This window comes from Somniosus microcephalus, chromosome 4 (genome assembly GCF_052327205.1).
Source record: "Somniosus microcephalus isolate GS21.2 chromosome 4, FLI_Smic_1.0, whole genome shotgun sequence".
Classification (NCBI taxonomy): domain Eukaryota; kingdom Metazoa; phylum Chordata; class Chondrichthyes; order Squaliformes; family Somniosidae; genus Somniosus; species Somniosus microcephalus.
The window spans coordinates 248,178,355-248,198,822 of record NC_140990.1 but is presented as its reverse complement, the minus strand read 5'-3'; the positions used below and the strand labels follow the sequence as shown (position 1 = coordinate 248,198,822).

Genomic DNA, 20,468 nt, shown 5'->3' with positions numbered 1-20,468 from the left:
GCATTCCATACAGGCACTGAAGGTGGAGGCCAAAAAGGATGACGACGTCACACCTGGACGACTGTCAAAAATGCTAACTGACGCAAAAGAAGTGTTCCAGGAGGGACTAGGAACACAAAGGAATAACAGCAACAATTAAAATAGAGGATAATGCAAGCCCAAAGTTTCTGAAGGCCAGACCAGTGCCTTATGCGATCAGGCCAGCGGTTGAAGCAAAGCTGGAAGGGTTGGAACGTTCAGGAGTACTGTCCAAAGTGGACTGGAGCGAGTGGGCTACACCCATCATCCCTGTAATGAAGAGGTCGTTGAGTAATACGCCTGGGGAACCAAAGAAGATCCGCATCTGTGGGGATTTTAAGGTAACAGTGAACCCAGTCCTTCACACGGTGCAATATCCGCTTCCACGAATTGAGGATATTTTCGCCTCGCTATCTGGTGGTAAACGCTTCACCAAAATTGATCTAGCTCAGGCGTACTTGCAAATGGAGGTAGAAGAAGCTTCGAAACATTACCTTACGATCAACACCCATAAAGGTCTCTATCAATACAACCGGCTGGTGTTTGGAGTAGCCTCGGCTCCGGCTATCTGGCAAAGGGCGATGGATCAGGTCCTGCAAGGGATTCCAGGGACCCAGTGTTATTTGGATGACTTCTTGGTCACGGGCGAAAATGATGGTGATCACCTTGCTAACTTGGAGAAGGTGCTCGCCAGATTAAAGGAATATGGGCTACGAGCTAATCGCCACAAGTGCAAGTTTTTCCAGAAACAGATCTCGTATTGCGGCCACGTCATCGATGAAGAGGGGTTACATAAGTCCCCTGACAAGATTGAGGCAGTAGTCAAGGCTCCAGCACCGGAAAATGTGTCACAACTGAGGTCGTTCCTCGGGCTGGTAAACTATTACCACAAGTTCTTACCAAATTTGTCTACGGTACTACACCCACTGAACACCCTACTGCAAACAGGAGTGCCATGGAAGTGGGATGACGAACGTAGACGAGCTTTCCAGAAGTGTAAAGAATTGATCACATCAAAAGAGGTGTTGGCCCATTTCAACCCAGCACTACCAATTCGTTTGGCATGTGATGCATCACCCTACGGCATTAGAGCAGTGCTATCGCACAAATTCCTAGACGGGTTGGAGAGGCCAGTGGCCTTTGCGTCTCGGTCACTAACCTCAGCCGAGCGCAACTACGCCCAGATTGACAGGGAGGCCCTCAGCCTAGTATGGGGAGTAAAAAAATTCAACCATTATCTGCATGGGCAGAAGTTCATCTTGCTGACTGACCACCAACCACTTGTCTCCATCTTTAATCCTAAGAAGGGCGTGCCAGTAATGACTGCACAGCGGTTACAAAGATGGTCCCTGTTTCTAGGGGCGAATCAATATGAAATAGAATATAAAGGCACAAAACAGCATGGGAGTGCTGATGGGCTATCGCGCCTGCCACTGCCTACGGTGGAGGAAGCACCAGCAGTGGACCCTATCGAGATATTTTATTCGTCGATAATTGAACGATTGCCAGTAACAAACGCGGATATAGAGAAGGAGACCTGCAATGATCCGACGCTGTCACGCATATATGAATTGACGGTGAGGGGATGGCCAACACATGGCGACTCACTGTTGCCAGCATTCTCATCCAGAAAAGAACAGCTGTCAGTATGCCAGGGGACAGTGATGTGTGGATCCAGAGTGGTGATTCCACCCAAGTTAAGGGAGAGAGTGCTAAAGGAGCTACATGAAGGTCATCTGGGGGGAGTGAAAATGAAAAGCTTTGCTAGGGCTTATGTGTGGTGGCCGGGAATCGATCAACAAATCGAAGACCTAATTAAGAGCTGCTTAGGATGCCAGAAGGCCCAAAATGCACCACCACATGCCCTCTACACCCATGAGAGTGGCTCTCCTCTCCATGGCAACGGGTGCACATTGATTTCACTGGTCCATTCATGGACTAAATGTTCTTAATAGCAGTGGATGCTCATTCAAAGTGGCCTGAGGTGATAAGGATGTCTTCAACCACTACAGAGAAAACGATTGCAGTCCTACGGACCATATTTGCCAGAAACGGTTTGCCAGAGCAGATCTGCTCTGATAATGGACCACAGTTTGTGTCCGACGAGTTCCAAAAATTCATGAAAAGGAATGGGGTAAGGCATTACACATCCGCCCCGTATCATCCAGTCACCAATGGATTGGCTGAGAGGTTTGTACAAACCTTTAAGAAGGCGATAAAGGCCATGTGCGACGAGGAAATTCCACTACAGCATAAGATGGACAATTTCTTATTAGCCTACCGAAACGCGACACATGCAGTTACTAACCAGACCCCGGCCATGATGTTCTTTAACAGAAGGTTGAGATCTCGTCTGGACTTGCTCAGACCAAATGTGCGAAGAAATGTTGAGGATAAACAATTCCAGCACATCAACGAGAAGCCAACAAGGAGCTTCAATGTAGGGCAACCAGTCTTGGCCCGTGACTATCGAACAGAGAAGTGGCAACCCGGAATGATATGTACAAGGCAGGGGCCATTAACGTACACAGTGGATGTCGGGGAGAACATTGTGAGACGCCACGTCGATCAGATCTTAGCGTCACAGGAAGGCGTCAACCCCATGTCTCGAGTACCTGGGGATGAACCCGACATACCGGTAGCATCTACTTCAGACCCAGTAGCAGTGGAACCCGATGAACTACCCCATGAAAAGGGGTCAGAATCGCCTCTGCGCCAAGAACAAGAACCTCCGGAAAGGCGCTATCCCGAAAGGGTCAGGAAGCCGCCCCAAAGACTGAATCTATAAATGGACTTTTTGTTATTGAATGTACATGTAAAAATGTAATTGTTATTTGAATATTAAGGGGGTATTATTAATCTAAAAAGGGAGGAATTGTAGTGTATGTGCTTTAAGTCAGAACTACTTTTTACAACTCCTGTATACTGTAGTACCAGCAGTAACCACACCGGTATATAAGCTGTGCGCATGCCTCTGTACTCCAGTCTAGAGATGACCCTCCTCCAGTAAAGACCTGTTGTTTGTTATATACAGCATCCGTGTAATTCTTTATCCACTGAACCACGGATCTAACAGTGTCCTCATACCTAATCCCCCTTCCCACATCCACCTCATCCCACAATCTCTTCTGATTTATGCTACAGATGGTGTAAACATGCACCTCTTGATTCCCCCTACCCCCTGCCCACCACATTCCTACCCTTGTGCCTTTCTCCTTTCAGATACCTAAGAACTGCAACCTGGCCAGGCAGTGGTGGAAGAACAAGAACTGGAAGAGGAATAAGGCAATGATGATGAAGACAGAGCACCGTCACGTGATCTCACAGTCGCAGCCACCAGCTCAGATACTGACTCTCCGCATACTTTAGAGGATAGCTTAGACGCAGGTTCTGCACAAGGTGAGACACCAGGCATGAGTGGGCTGCAGCAAGGGCGGGGGGCAATGGTCGCGCAGTTGCCAGCTCCCTGGAGGGCGAGGTTGCACACGAGTTCTGCTTCAGAGGACTCAGATGAGCACTTCGATGGGACAGCCTTCAGAAGAAGGGTGATGGGCATGCACACACAAATACTTGGTGCATTGGCATCCCTGCCAGAAAGCCTGCGTGCAATGTCAAGGAGCATGGAGGAGTCCGGCACCAACTTGGCACTGGGCTTTGCGCAGAGCTTTGAGCCCATCCTTTCAGCATGGAAGTGATGGCCAACTCCATTAGCACACTTGCAGACCCAACCAGGATGCAACCTCTCATTGCCGATGTCTTAGCTTCCACTGTAGTGGGAACAGAAGCCACCCAACATCCGGGTGCTGCTGTGGAAGCTCAGACTTCTGCGTTTACCAGTGTTCAAAGGGGCTTGCAGGTTGTCGCAGCAGTCCAGCAATCTGTCCTCCAACGGATTACTAAGATTGCTGAGGTGCCGCCCTGGGGGAGTGGCAGTGGCTCCGTGGAGCACGAACTTGCTGTCCTCTCTCAGGATGGCAGTATTCATCCTCCCAGCCCTGCCACTCCACCAGTGCCCTTGCTGTTGCCGGTCATCCAGCCAGCCCAGACTGCTGCCACCTATGCCGAGATGATACAGTCTGAAGCCAGGCCTTCTAGGCCCAGAGCTGCTTGAGGTCGTCCTCCAAGACCCTCTGTAGCCTCCCCCCACTGAAAGTCAGCAGCCTTCCACCAACCATGCTGTAGCCACTGGGGCAGCACTGCATAGGAGCTCTAGGACAGGCAAAGGCACACGGTAGACAGGCCCGAAGGGAATGCACAAGGGTGATTCATTGACGTTTGTATGCAATATGGCATGAATTAATTTATAAATTTGGTTTGGATTGTTGATTTTGTGTTGGCTTTTATTTTTGCATTATAGCCAAGTGGACGGTGTGATGGTCAGTGGCAGAGGGAAGATAGGTGTGGGACAGTTGGTGAATGTGGAACTGGGGCTGCGTTTACTGGTATCGCAGCCGGATGTGTCGGTCATGGACAGCCCAGCCTGAAAGGGGCTAAGTTGCTTCCTGCCTTCCTCCTCCTCCTCTTCCTGCTCCTCAGCTGGTTATCGTATGGCTGATGGCAAGGGCTTTGCTATCATGATGGCGAGGTTGTGCAGCATGCAACAGACCACCAGAAATCTCGACACCCACTCTGCTGAGTACTGCAGGGCTCCTCAGAGTGGTCCAGGCAACGGAAGCATTGCTTCAGCATGCCAATGGTGTTCATGATGATATTTCGAGTGGCAACACGGCTGTCGTTGTATGAATGCTGCCCACGCGTGCATGGGTTGCGCAGTGGAGTCATGAGCCATGTTGTTAATGGATAGCCCTTTTTTCCCAGTAGCCACCCTCTGGTTTATCATGATGACTCAAAAGCAGATGGGACAGCAGACTACCGCAGAATGACTGCTGCCAGGATAGCGGGCATTGACCTGCATGATTCGTCGAGTATGGTCACACACCAGCTGGATATCCAGGGAGTGGAATGCCTATCGGTCAGTTGCAGTACATTTCAGAGTTGACATGCAGTGCACTCAAAAGCTGCGTGCTCAAGGCACCTGCTGTCTCTGGCCAGAGAAAAGGAAATATGTTCAGCTCTCTTGGCCTATACAGCCTCAGTTACCTCCCTTATGCAACAGAGCACGGCAAACTGGGAGATGTTGCAAATATCTCCTGCTGCAGCCTGGAAGGAGCCCAACGCATAAAAATTCATAATCACCATTTCCTTCACAGCCACTGACAAAGTGGTCCTTGCCCTGCTCTGAGGTTGCAGTTGTGGCTGCAGCAGGTGACAGATTTCAGTGAGGACATTCTTGGTGAAGCGCAGACGTCTGACACCCTGATCCTCGCTGAGGTTCAGGTAGGAATATTGCTCCCTGAACACCTTGGGCGAATATGGCCTCCTCCTGAAGAACTTCTCCCCCTCCTTCCTCTTCCGGCAGCTTGTCCTGCTCTATGTCGCTTCTGCCTATTCTCCCTGTCCTGCTGTAGGCCAAGTGGAATGCCGACTACTGCACCCATGTCTTTGAGCAAGTGGTCTGTGCAGAATCCTTGAAGTCAGGCCAAAGTCCTTCAGCAAGTCAATGCCCGGTATCCTGGCAGCAGTCATGATGTCTTCATTCTGCAGTAGTCTGCTGTCCCATCTGCTTTTGAGCCACCACGACAAACTAGAGGGTGGCTACTTAGTAATTAACTTGCATTATTAAATGATATAAAGGAAGGTTCTACAATGACTTTTACCATATCCTTTAATTTTCCAGCATCGCTCTCGCTCTAATATATATATAAATTTATAAGGTGTACTTTCAATGATTCCCTTTGTCATACACTTCATATTCCTACTTAGTTTAGTTCTGCAAACCTGGTTACAGCATAACATTTATCATCCATCAATCACCACACCACTCCCTTCATCAACTTTAAAGAACTGTACAAAGCACCAAACACTTCTACAAACTCAGCAAACAGCCAGTAGAATACAATTAGCAGCTAACCTGCAAGTAGTTGCTGATTCGTTTAAATAGTGCTGATGGGGGAGGGGGGTCCTTTCTGCTGCTGAATGTGTGTTCAGCTTTGCGAGTTTAAGAGAGGCATTAGCTGGAGCGTTGAGTTCCAAAATGGGAGCGCTGGTGTCCAATCAGCATTGCACGCCAATGGACGTCACAATCGGCCTATTCTGCATACTGCCGGCACATGCATCCTGCGCTAGCGCCCTACCCAAGATGGCCTCTGGCGTGGCCCACACCAAAAGTGTGCACGTGCACCGGCGGATGGCATTTTGACTACGGAGCCAAATTTTGTGGCCTAGGGATTGATGACAGCATTAAACCCATTTGTTGAACTATGGAAAATATAGTTTTGGGAAAAAAAATAAAGCACCCTGTATAAAATGGAGGCATTGTAAGTGAAACACTAGTACAACTAATAGCAAAACTGATTTTCCACAAGAAGGTGCATCACAAGGCAGTCATTTTTGACAATGGATTACTCACGATTAGATTATCTTATACATATGTAGGCCTTAACATTTGGTTAATTACAGGTATCTCCACAGTCTCCATTTAGTAATTCTGGCTAAATATTTATATATTATTGATGTAAGAGCCATAAAAGCTTAAGAAAATACTTTAATAGTGGCTAAATGGCATAATACAGTTAATTTACCTGAACGACTTATTGTATTAAGAAACCCCCTATTTTCTTGCTCCAGTAGTATAGTCCGACACCCCCTTCATTCTTGCCACAATGGAACAGTCCCTAAGCCACACATGGGTGCAGCCATCTTACAGTTTTAAACTGCACGTGGTGAAAGAGGCAGAAGCTGTGAGGTTTGGAGCAGTACAGTTTTTGACCGTGTTCGTTTATACGTGTTTGCTTTGTAATTCTGTTTGTTAAGTGTTATAGTAAACCATTTAAAAGACAAAGCTACGTTTGGGAACGTTTTATTTCGACACGCGTCTACTCGATGTTAAAAGCCCCACAGCCCAGTGGCCTGCCTGTTTGGAAACTAAGAAGCGCCACTACATTAGTCAAAAACTAGCTCCCTAAGAAGGAAGGGACGGAATCGTCGGCGAACGTATACATGAATGGTCACGGAGCCAGACGACAATTTAAGAAAGCGAAGGTACAGTGACTGTTACTTGCTTTGTTCATTCTGTTGAGAAGCTAAATAAGAGCTGCGGGTAAAATGGCCGAGGCCTTACGGAGCCAGGAGCTTCCCCCAGCCAGAAGGATTGCTGGCCAAAAGAGGGAAATAAAGCTCACCCCAAAGGCAAGGGAAGAGAAGTTACATAGAAGCATAGGTGCAAGGAAGGCTAAATTAGTTCAGATAACTGGAAAAATGAAGATAATTGATCGTCTCATGGAAGATAATGCTAATATTAAGAAAGCTGAAGACATGATGTATTACGATTTCTCCAAGCTGCATGAAGAATTTAATATACTCAATGAAGATGTATTAGCACTTCTGTCTGAAGAAGAGGGAAACACTGATCAGCACGACTGGTTTGATCTTAAATCAACCAGCATTAAGGACTATATCAAGGCCACGGAGCAGTGGATGTTAAAAATTCGTCAAGATGCTGATACAGCAGAGAAAGATAAGGTTGACGATGAAGTCGGACCAGACGATAGCATTTCAGAGACTTCCGCCAGACCGAGCAAAAATCGAAAAGAAGGTAGCTCTGTTTCTGGACGCAGGTCAGTCGCTTCTACCACAAGCTCGGCGCGACGCATGAGAGCGGAGGCTGAACGGGCGGCGTTGATGGCGCGCGCAGCATCTTTAGATGAGAAGCAAGCTCTTGAACGGGAAGAGGCCCAACTGCAGGTCCAAGAGGCCCAACTGCAGGCCCAACTGCAGGCCCAACAGGCCCAAGTGCAGGCCCAGCGGGCCCAGGTGCAGGCAAAGAAAGAACGGCTGGAGATGAAAACAGCTATCGAGGTCTCAGATGCCAGGTTGAGTGCGTACGAAGATTATGAAGGCTCACGGGACGGCGGGAGCCTCTGCCAGTCAACGTTGCCACATAGAGTTGGATCCAGGGCACCTTCAAGAGTTACAACAGAGCCCAAAAGCAATTCCCCGGCATTACAGCGTGGAAGAGTGGCCTCTCCACTAACAGGAGCACGTGATGCTACCCCAGACGTCAGACGGTCTAGACTAGACCCTGCTGATGACCACCAGAGGCCCGAAGACACAGGGAGAAGCCTATACCGAGTGATGCAACGTCAGAACGAAATTACAGAGATGCTTGTAAAACAACAGAATCTGTTTCGACTCCCTCAAAGAGACATACCAGTGTTCCAAGGCGACCCACTCAAGTATAAGCCCTTCATCAGATCCTTTGAACAAGCCATTGACTCCAAGACAGAGAGCAGCAGTGATAAGTTGTACTACCTGGGACAGTACACCAGTGGTAAACCACAAGACCTGGTCAGAAGCTGTGAACACATGAGACCGGACCGGGGATACATAGAAGCCAGGAAGTTGCTGCAGGAGCACTATGGTAACGAGCTGAAGATAGCCACTGCATATATCGAAAAGGCTACCAAGTGGCCACAGATCAGATCGGAAGACGGAGAGGCATTGAACGCATATGTTCTCTTCCTCATAGGATGTCGCAACACCATGGAGGATGTTGAATTCATGGAAGAGATGGACAATCCTACGACTATGAGAATCGTCATCTCTAAGCTTCCTTACAGGATGAGAGAACAATGGAGAAGAACAGCCTTTGAGATAGTGGAGAGACGGAAAAGTAGAGCCAGGTTTGCAGACTTAGTGAATTTCATAGACAAACAGGCTAAAATTGCTAGGGACCCATTGTTTGGAAACATCCAGGATGTCAGCCCGACCACCGATGGAAGAAAGCCAAGCCTGCTGAATCAAAGACTCTCAGGAAAGGTGGTTCCAGGGGAAGCAGCTTTGCAACTATCGTCACTCAGGCCGAGGAAGGCCCCAGAACTCATCTCCCAAAAAGAGCAGCACAGTGACGCCTGCTAATGCCTTTCAGAAGCCATGCTTATTCTGCCAGAAGAATCATACATTGGATTTCTGCAGCGACATCAAAGCACAGCCACATAAGGACAGAATCGAATTCCTGAAGTACAACGGCCTATGTTTTGGATGTCTCTCTCAGGGGCACCTGAGTAGAAACTGTAAGCAAAGAACAACATGCAGAGAGTGCACTCGGAAACATCCCAGTCTGCTGCATATCCATAAAGAAGAACAAGTCTCTAAGAAGAGTGAAGAAAACAATACCGACGAGAAGGTTGTTTCAAGTGCTCTGGTGTCGCTAGAACCAGAGACTTGTGGACTCACTGGGGCCGGTGACAGTGACTGTATTCTTGCCATCGTACCAGTAAGGATCAAGTCTAAGAGGAGTGAGAAGGTTGTGGAGACTTACGCCTTCATGGATCCAGGTAGTTCAGCAACGTTCTGCACAGAATCACTCATGCGACAGCTGAACGTTAGAGGCAGAAGAACAGAAATCCTATTACGCACCATGGGTCATGAGAAGTCAATGCAAAGCTATATCCTGTCAGACCTAGAAGTGTGTGGACTTGAAGAGAAGGACTTCATAGACCTGCCTAATGTTTTCACACAGAGGGAGATTCCTGTTAGAATAGGGAACCTAGCCCTGCAGAAGGATGTGGATAGATGGCCCTACCTAGAAAAGGTGCGTCTCCCATACATTGAAGCAGAAATTGGCCTATTAATTGGAACCAATGCCTACAAAACTATGGAGCCATGGCAGGTGATAAACAGCAAGGATGACGGACCCTACGCCGTCAGGACAGCCCTTGGATGGGTAATCAATGGACCGGTAAGGAGAGATGATGGCCACAAGTCGAACAAGGAGGAACGACAAAACGTCACAGTTAATCGCATCTCTATCGCAAGCATTGAAGAGCTGTTGATACAGCAGTTCAACGCAGACTTCTCAGAACGCAGCTGTGAGGAAAAGACAGAGATGTCACAAGAAGACCATCAGTTCATGGGTTTGATGACAAGGTCTACACAGTTCATTGATGGCCACTATCACATTGGTTTGCCACTGAGAAGACAGACCGCGAAGATGCCGAACAATCGCTGCATAGCAGAGCAACGCGCCATCAGTCTAAAGAGAAAGCTGAACAAGAACCCCGACTTTCACGAAGACTACAAAGACTTCATGAGAAACATCATAGCGAAAGGCTATGCTGTAAAAGTGCCCGAAGAACAGTTGAACAGAGACGATGGAAGGGTCTGGTACATTCCTCATCACGGGGTGTATCACCCAAAGAAGAAAAAGATCCGTGTAGTGTTTGACTGCGCCGCCTCATTCAGAGGAACTTCATTGAATGACCAGCTGCTTCAAGGTCCTGATCTTACTAATACCCTCATTGGCGTCTTGACTAGGTTTAGACAAGAGCTCGTTGCCATGATGGCAGACATAGAATCAATGTTCTACCAAGTCAGAATCCCTGACGAAGATGCTGATCTTCTGCGTTTCCTTTGGTGGCCAGATGGCGACGTTAGTGAAGCGATGGTGGAATGTAGAATGGCCGTACACCTGTTTGGAGCCACATCATCTCCCAGCTGTGCAAGCTACGCTCTCAGAAAAACTGCAGAAGATGGCAAGGGCAAAGCACCATCCGAGGCTGTGGAGACAATCTTCAGAAACTTTTATGTCGATGACTGTCTGAAGTCCGTGTCAACAGAAGATGATGCCATCGCACTGTCAAGAGACCTTAGAACTCTGTGTTCGAATGGAGGATTCCATCTGACTAAGTGGATAAGCAACAGCAGAGCAGTTCTAGCTTCTATCCCAGAAAAGGAAAGAGCCACTGAAGTCAAAGATCTGGACCTGAGCCACGATGTCCTTCCTATCGAGAGAGCTCTTGGTGTACAATGGTGCATCGAGTCAGACACGTTCAACTTCAGGATAATGGTGAACGAAAGCCCATCCACAAGAGGAGGGATTCGCTCCGTGGTCAGTTCCATCTACGACCCTCTCGGATTCCTGGCACCACTCATTCTGCCGGTGAAGCTGATGCTACGAGAGCTGTGTAGAGACAAGAGAGGATGGGATGAAGATATCCCAGAAGGTCAAGCTCAGAGATGGCACAGATGGCTGACAGATTTGCAACAACTTTCTAGCTTCAACGTCAGTAGATGCATCAAGCCCGCGAGTTTTGGAGTTACAAAGACGGCTCAACTACATCATTTCTCGGACGCCAGTGAGGACGGCTATGGCACGGCTACCTACCTCTTGCTGACAAATCAACAGGGCCAGAAACATTGTGCCTTCCTCATGGGAAAATCCAGGGTGGCTCCGCTGAAGCAGGTCACCATCCCGAGACTGGAATTGACGGCAGCGGTTGTTGCAGTTAAAGTTGACCAGGTGATGCGTAAAGAGTTACAGCTCCCATTAGAAGAATCTGTCTTCTGGACGGATAGCACGACGGTGCTGAAGTATATAGAGAATGAGAAGATACGCTTCAAGACCTTCGTAGCAAACAGAATCTCATCCATTAGAGAAGCTACACAAACATCTCAATGGAGGTATGTAAACACCTCATTAAACCCAGCAGATCAAGCCTCACGGGGATTGAAGGCTGAAAACTTCATGAGGAGTGAAACTTGGATACAAGGCCCAAGTTATCTGCTGGAAACAGAGAGATCATGGCCAGAAAGACCAGATATGCCAAGTCAGATTACTGAAGACGACGTCGAAGTCAAGAGATCAGTCACAGTAAATTTCATAACTACGAAAGAGAACTTTGACACAGTGAACAAGCTTGTTAACCATTTCTCAGGATGGCACCAGTTGAGGAAAGCAGTTGCATGGTTTCTAAGGTTGAAAGAGTTGCTGCTACACCTGAGCGGTAAGAGAAAAGAGTACCGAGCCACTATCAGTCAGTCTGAAAGTAACCCTGATAAGCAGAGAATGCTTCTACAGCAGTATATGCATCAGCACAAGACCACATTGAGCAAGAATTCATTGACCGTGGAGGATTTGGCCAAGGCTGAGAAGGAGATAGTTTGCTTCAGTCAAAGACAAAGATACCCAGAAGAAACCGAAGCTCTACAGCAAAATACTCCAATCAAGAAAGGTAGTCATATCTACAAGCTGGACCCTACACTGCAAGATGGAGTACTGAGGGTGGGAGGGAGACAAAACAAATCTGCTATGCCAGAGGAGGCCAAGCATCCTGCTATCCTTTCTAAGGACCTCCGGGTTGCTACTCTCATTCTTCAGCATATACATCAGAGTATTGGACACAGTGGGAGGAATCACGTGCTTGCGAAGCTAAGACAAAGATACTGGATTCCAGGAGCTAATTCCGTAATAAGAAAAATACTCTCTGAATGTATTGTTTGCAGATGGTTACACGCTAGAGCTGGGGAGCAGAAAATGGCAGACCTGCCTGAAGACCGTTTGTTACCAGACAAGCCCCCATTTACAAACGTAGGGGTGGACTATTTCGGGCCTTTCGAGGTAAAGCGAGGACGGAGCCTTGTCAAGAGATATGGTGTGCTTTTCACTTGTTTGACCATCAGAGCAGTTCATATTGAGGTGGCACACACGCTTGACACCGATTCCTGTATTAACGCCTTGCGGCACTTTGTCTGTAGAAGAGGACAGGTGTCCATTATGCGTTCTGATAATGGCACTAATTTCGTCGGAGCGGAGAGAGAACTACGGGAAGCTATTGAAGGTTGGAATCAGCTTAAAATACAGGAAGCCATGATGCAAACAGGAATTAAGTGGATCTTCAATCCTCCGGCTGCATCCCACCACGGAGGTGTCTGGGAAAGACAGATACGCACCGTAAGAAAACTACTCAGTTCTGTACTGAAGCAGCAAGCGCTGGACGACGAGGGACTCCAAACCGTTCTGTGCGAGGTCGAAGCCATCATTAATGACCGACCGATAACCAAGACATCAGATGATCCCAATGACCTCGAAGCCCTGACTCCGAACCACCTGTTGTTGTTGAAAACACAGCCAGCCATGCCCCCGGGAGTCTTCAAAAAGGAAGATCTGTATGCCCGTCAGAAGTGGAGGCAAGTTCAGTATATGTCAGACCTCTTCTGGACCAGATGGACAAGAGAATACTTACCTCTGCTACAGGAGCATCAAAAATGGTCCAAAATAAAGAGGAACTTCATCGTCGGAGACATTGTCTTAATTGTGGATGATTCAGCCCCTAGAAATTCTCGGTTGATGGGAAAAATAATTAAGACCATGCCAGACTCCAGAGGCGTCGTTCGTCGCGTCTGTTTGCAAACCAAGACCAGTACCCTGGAGAGGCCGATCACAAAGCTCTGCCTGCTACAAGAAGCAGCGTGAAAAGCTCCTGAACGAAAGAAAAAAGTGGACACTTGTATTGTAAATATGTTGAACTCATTAGTTTATGACTCTTAATGTTTGAGTAATTGATATGCTTCATGTGCCTAGTCAATTAGGGGCCGGAATGTAAGAGCCATAAAAGCTTAAGAAAATACTTTAAAATAGTGGCTAAATGGCATAATACAGTTAATTTACCTGAACGACTTATTGTATTAAGAAACCCCCTATTTTCTTGCTCCAGTAGTATAGTCCGACACCCCCTTCATTCTTGCCACAATGGAACAGTCCCTAAGCCACACATGGGTGCAGCCATCTTACAGTTTTAAACTGCACGTGGTGAAAGAGGCAGAAGCTGTGAGGTTTGGAGCAGTACAGTTTTTGACCGTGTTCGTTTATACGTGTTTGCTTTGTAATTCTGTTTGTTAAGTGTTATAGTAAACCATTTAAAAGACAAAGCTACGTTTGGGAACGTTTTATTTCGACACGCGTCTACTCGATGTTAAAAGCCCCACAGCCCAGTGGCCTGCCTGTTTGGAAACTAAGAAGCGCCACTACAATTGATATTAGTAATTGACTTGCATTATTAAATGATATAAAGGAAGGTTCTACAATGATTTTACAATATCCTTTAATTTTCCAGCATCTCTCTCGCTCGAATATATTTATATTTATAAGGTGTACTTTCAATGATTCCCCTTGTCATACACTTCATATTCCTACTTAGTTTAGTTCTGCAAACCTGGTTACAGCATAACATTTATCATCCATCAATCACCACCAACTGATCCCTGCTAATGCAATTGGTTTCCCAACTTCTGCCTTACTTGATCCCAGTTTCCCATCATTCAGCAAATTAGCTTTACAATTTGTAAGGCTCCCCTAACCGTTTGTAAGGCTCCACTTCACCTGGTTTCCTGCAAACAATGACTCCGATAGCTTATCTAAATGACCATTCTTCCAGCATGGGCCTAGGCAGTTAGGGCAGGCAGGTCATTTCACCAGAGATGCATAATCACTGAGCCTGTCCCCATCCTCACTCGATGGCCACAGAAGCTTACTTAATACCCTCACCATTATTTCAACTGCGATAAGCGAACAGCACAGCCTCTCAACTGAACCTTGGCCCTCCCCAGGGTCCTCCATGACTCAGTAACACCGAGTACTTCATTTATCCACTGAAACCATCATCTCGTCCCCTCCCCCATTTTCTTGATAAAGAGATGCATCAGCTGTTTTGTATCCCAAAATCTGTTGCTATTACTGTATTGCCATTTCTGGGGAAGAGAGTTTAAAAAAAAATCCACACTCCTCCATTTATTAAATCCATTTTCACATTGTGACACTCCACTGCACCTTGTAATTTCCCCCCTTCTCAAAGAAGCTTCTTCCTGCTGGTTGTATTGTTCTCAATGGCTACCAGCCGCCCAAGTGGCAAGTATTCATTTGAGCCTTGATATTTGACTGACTGTAAACTGATCCTGATCTTATCCTCAGCCTATATTCACACATGTGCACTTCCAGCAGAGCTGCAATCAGATGCAGAAGCCCGAGCCAACTTTGCACTCTCTAACCAAGGGCGCTGAGGCCAATCAAAGTGCCTCAACTGCCACTCAACTGAGATCATGTGAGTCAGCACAAAGATCAAATGCTGGTCTTTACAACTCATTGCCTAAAATTGCTGAGCCACTGGAACAGCTTCCTCATAGTTTCTAATGATTTGTCCACAGTTGAACTCTTCAGTTTTTGGGTTGTCATGGGTTTGCTGCTGCATCTTTAAAAATTGCACATTTGCCACTAGTTAGATGGTGGGCTGTCCAGAAGGAGATGTGCTACTTGGGCAGCTGCCCATTGGTGGTGCGCCCACCCAGTGCAGCAGTCTGGAGACTCAAATGGGTTTTGGGTTCTAGTCTCATGAACATTTCCTGGTGAGCTGTGTGTGCCAAATGGGCACATCGCTGTAGCTCATCGGTTTCCTGCCGTGGAAAATCGTCTGGTTGTAGCACACAGCCAGCCGATAGGTACGTCTCTGGTTGGGGAGGGTGCAGATGCTTGCAGGGGATGAGAACAGGCTGCCAGCGAGCCAGAGGATCAAAAATCTTAAATAAAAAACAAAAAGTTACCTTCGAGCGGCCTCCAGCGATCCCTTTAAGGGACTGCTGGGTGCCCATTTAAAGGGCCGGCTGAAAATTGATTCAGGTGAGTAAATGGGTGCACAAGGTCCCCACCGGAAACGGCCAACCAGCAGTTGAAAATCCCCATCCCCCACAATCAGAAACGCACCATGGGGAGGAGCAGGGAATCACCGACAGCAATGTCTGGATTTCCGCGTTTAACTGTGCATGTGCGGACGCCAGAAATTGCTGTCAGTTTCACAGCGTAATGACGGCAAATGCTGACAGTTTCGCCATCATTACAACTGCAAAATCCGGGCCAATAAAAAATAGTCAACATGGATTCCAAAAGCCTAAGACATGCTTAACTAACCAGATTGAAGAGGTAACGGAAAGATTAGACAAGGGTAACAATTTTTTTTCTTTTTAGTGGTCATATACTTGGATTTTCAAAAGGCCTTCGAGAAGGTACCACACAGTAGGCTCATGATAAAGGTTAGGGCATGTGGAGTTAGGTTACAGTAGCATAATAGTTATGTTACTGGACGAATAATCCAGAGGTCTGGACTAATGGTCTATTATGAGAGTTCAAATCCCACCATAGTAGCTGGAGAATTTAAATTCAGTAAATTAATAAATCTGGAATAAAAAGCCAGTATCAGTAATGGTGACCATGAAACTACTGGATTGTTGTAAACATCCATCTGGTTCACTAATGCCCTTTTTAGGGAAGGAAATCGGCCATCCTTACCGGGTCTGGCCTGGTATGGGCAATAAATGACGCCCACATCCCATAAATACATTAAAAAAAAAGTCGGGACAAATAGCTGAATATTTATAAAGCTAATTTGCTAACCAGAGAGCAGAGAGTAGGGCCACACTTAAGAGTACTGTGCACTCCATACTGTAAAAAACATAGAAGCACTGGAGAAAGTGCAAAATAGATTTACAAGGATGGTACCAGAACAGAGATTGCAGCTATCAGGAAAATTTGAAAAGGTTGGGGCTTTTTTCTTTAGAAAAGAGAGGGCTTAAAAGTGATCTATTAGAGTTCTTTAAAATTATGCATGGGTTGGACAGGGTAGATGCAGAGAGTATGGCTGGGATTTTGCTCACCTTGGCGGGCGACGTCGGTGGAGGGTCCCAACCTCACTGCGGTCTTCATCCTGCTGTCTGAAATGAATTTCCGTCGATAGGGCTTGTTAAGCCCGCCCAGCAAGTCTCAGTCCAATTAGAGGAAGCGGGTCTGGGGACGTCATTTCATGACGCGTCATCAGCCGGTTTCCTTAAAGGGACCATGGCCAACTTTCTTTTGACATTTGTGCTGTCAGTGTTCTACAGCATTGAAGTGCTGCAAATACTGACAATCACTGCACAGAGGTGCAGGGCTGCACCCAAGCTCTCCCATGATTCCCTCTATATACTTATGGAGGGAGTCACAGTACGCAGGGAGGTTCTCTTCCCTTCCGATGGGCGGAAGAGGCCTCTCCAGGAGACCAACGCAGCCTGGTTGCACATTGCACAGGAGGTCACAAGCAGGGATGTCGTCAGGAGGACCTGGGTGTAGTGACACAAACCTTTCAATTATCTCATTAGATCACGAAAAATTAGTACAAAGCCACACTCACCTTCATCCTGCTGTGCCTCTCATCACATCCCCATCACTCTGCCTTCCCTACCCCTACACATCCTTACTCACACCAACTTATCTTGCACGTCCACCCATCTCTCTCTCTCCTTACATTATCACATCCCCATCTCACTCGCCACCCCTCACACTCATCCTGTGCAATCATACCAACAACACACAAGCCACTTGGGTGTTTTATCCCAATGTTCATGTAAAGTTTCTGTTAATGTGCTGTCAAACATTGAAACCTTTATTTTCAACACTTTCCATTCTTGGACAGGTGTGTGTGCACCTTTGGAAGTGGCTCAGTGAGTTGCAGTGAATGGTGAGACAGAAAGGAATGGCTTGGACATTGTAGGGATGCTTTATGGTGTTGGTGTGGGCTGGTGCCAACTTGGTGCATCATGTGGCAGCCAGGGTATACAGCGTAAGGTTAACTAAATCTGGCCATGGTGAGGCCATCCCTAGCGGCAATGTGCTCAGGTGCTGATGCCCTGTGTCCTGTGCAGCATCAGGTGATTGCGGAGAAGGTTGTTGTTGGTGCCGTTGGTGTGCCTGGTGTTGGGGCTGATCGTGGTGGGATTCTGAGGACCAAGGTGAGACAGTATAAAGGGCACCCATGTTGATGGAATAGATGGCAGGTGAAGTAGAGATGACAGAAGCATTCTATCAATGGTGAGAGAGAGTTCTTCCAAGGAGGTGATACTGGATAGAGAATGGTAAGTGGAAGCCTGCAGAATCTGTGCTGGATATGGACTGAGAAATAGCTTGTGGCTGAGGAAAGTGATCTGTGTCAGGTGGGAGCTTTTACTGTACATTTGAAGCTGTCAAGTAATTAGCTGGAGCAATGGCCACTGAACTCCCGCCTCAGGTTGACAGCCGTGGTCCCGAACAGCGTGGTTCCCGTGGCCATGAAGTTAAAGTGAAAAGCGAAGTTAAAAAAGCCTGTGAATGGTCTGTTAACAAGGCAATAATTGGGTCGCCCACTGCTATCTGTAGGGTCTGCTCAGCACTGACAGACCTGACATTGGGAAAGGCTCGTGGAGACGGGTTGACAGCGGGGTCCTGACCCGCTGTCCAAAAAAAACTTTCCCACCCGACCCACCACCGATCCAGCCCACTGACACCCACCCCCCCACAAAATTCCCCCCAATGTTTCCACTTGTGGGAGAATCCAAAACTTAAAAACAAGATAGTTACTAATAAATCCAATAGGAAAAACTGAGAAATGTCTTTATTCAGAGAGTGGTTAGAATGTGGAACTCCGTACCATAGGAAGCGGTTGAGGCAAATAGCTTAGAAGCTTTCAAAAAGAAACTAGACAAGTACATGAGAGAAAAAGGAATAGAAAGATATGCCGAATGGCTGAGATGAGGTAGATAGAATGGGAGGGGACTCGTGTGAAGCACCAGCACAGAGTAGTTGGGCCGAATGGCCTGTTTCAGTGCTGTATATTCCATGTAATTCTATGACAATGAAAATGCTAGCTTCTGAGCGGATCAGTGATGACAAATCATTTGCCTCGTCATTATCCCTATTAGAAATTTGTCAGAAAGATTAAAAGCATTATGGGAGTGAAATTGGTCTTGGGGGCAGTAGCTCAAAAGGGGCAGCTAGATTTACATGCTGCCCAATTCTTTTCCATCAAAAAATTGTCTCTTCCATTTTCTTGATACTTATGCACCTTACCAGGATTTTTTAATGTTAAAACAATGATAATTCATACTAATTATATATCTTTAAAATAAATAGTGCTTTTGAAAAGATGTAAACTGGTACAGTATATTCCTAAAATGGAGTAGTTATATGCACATTTTATTCAGACTAGTTTCTAGTTTATTAACCTCAAATCAGCCTGCAAGTGCAGCTTCATGCAGGTATTTGTGACCCATTATTTGGCATTTTTCATTGCTGAGCATGTGCTCTATTTAAACAGTAATTACGAAAGTTAATGAGTACAAAAGGTAACCCTATAACTAATAGCAGTTTTTTGCTTTTTCAGCTTTTTTGGTTTACAATCTACAACAGGTAGCTTTGAAAATGCAATTCTGGTCTTTATTTAAATTCAATTTGATAACATAACTTCAAGAATATCTGATTAAAGCCAAAGTGCCTATTTTTATTAGAAGACATCAATTATACATTGAGCACCCAACTGATACTGCTACTATATGTACTATGAAATGAAATAGGTTAGAAATATTCTTGCAAAATACATGAATTTATTCTGGTCCATAATATTGTAAACAAGTTAGCATGTTTTACATTAAAGCAGTCAAAAAATGCAAAGGAGAAATTATTTTTTAATTTCTAGATGCTGTAAGCATCACATAAACGAAATGCCAGAGAGCCAGCATTTCTACAGCTGAAAATGACTGAAGCTGATAGAGGCAAATTCAACATCACTGTAGCAATAGTCTGCAGTTAAAGCATGCAAAGTGGTCTCGAGAGTAGGATGGCTTTCCAAGAGTTTTCAGCAGCCAAGTGCGTTTCACCTTGGTATAGGTGGAATTGGTGGAAGGGGTGGAGCACCTCGCTCTCGCCGGCCTGGATCTGTTACAGTAGAAGATTATAATTAATGCAGGATTTCTAGAATTATAAGTGTAACTTTTAGGACTAAGTGGAATATTTTAGTTTTGGAGGTATGGATGGAGGAGAATTCTGTGAAGCAGCAAATGGTCACAAAATTAATAATAATTGTACAATTCTAGAAATAGACTGTTTTCATCACTGATTTAGGTATTAATTGTTTTCTATAACTGAAACAGAATTAATAAATTAGTTGAAGAATAAAAAAAATTCTTTGTCCCATTAATCTTTCTTGCTTTCCCAAAAAGCTTGAGTAATAAAATTTTAAATAGTATGAGCGGAATTCCCTTGAATTTCTCTTTTTCCCCTCGACAAAATATACAATTCAGCTTCGTTTATTTTTACCCAAATGTTACTCTTTTGTGTGTAATTTATGTAATATTATAAATACTGAAATGTATTTGCACCTTTCCTTTTTTTCTCCACTTTTGCCAATGTTCGGCTCTCTTCTTCTGAAAGTGGGTTAATGGTTTCAGAAACACCCTCTGGTACCTCACCCAAGTGATCATTATTCATGTGACTGAATGTTTGCATGCCATTGTACCCTGGTGGTAATCACAAATGAGCCTATTCCGTCCTCATGAAATTGAACCAGGAAGTAGGGCTCAGCTATTAATTGGATAAACACAATTTCTAATCATTGGATATCTACTGAATTATTCCATAAAATCCCTGTGTGAAAAGGAGAAACCAAGCAATACAATTCCTGGCTAACAATCACAAATTAAATAATTATAAACTTCTTTTTAAATGAAGGAAGGAGATTTTTTAGTTCTTAATGCTTCAAACTTCATAACTGGCATTTGAA

General features: G+C 45.9%; 1 protein-coding gene across 3 annotated transcripts in view; it reads right to left on the bottom strand.

The window, feature by feature from the left end:
- Window positions 1-19,104: 19,104 nt before the first annotated feature.
- Window positions 19,105-20,468, bottom strand: part of LOC147120347 (WAS/WASL-interacting protein family member 1-like) — a 123,774-nt gene continuing 122,410 nt past the window's right edge. For all 3 annotated transcript variants that reach the window (XM_085986145.1, XM_085986148.1, XM_085986147.1), the window contains exon 8: window positions 19,105-19,624. In XM_085986145.1, the coding sequence (XP_085842271.1) occupies window positions 19,563-19,624 (62 nt within the window). In that variant the 3' untranslated portion in view covers window positions 19,105-19,562. The remainder of the gene's footprint in view (window positions 19,625-20,468) is intronic.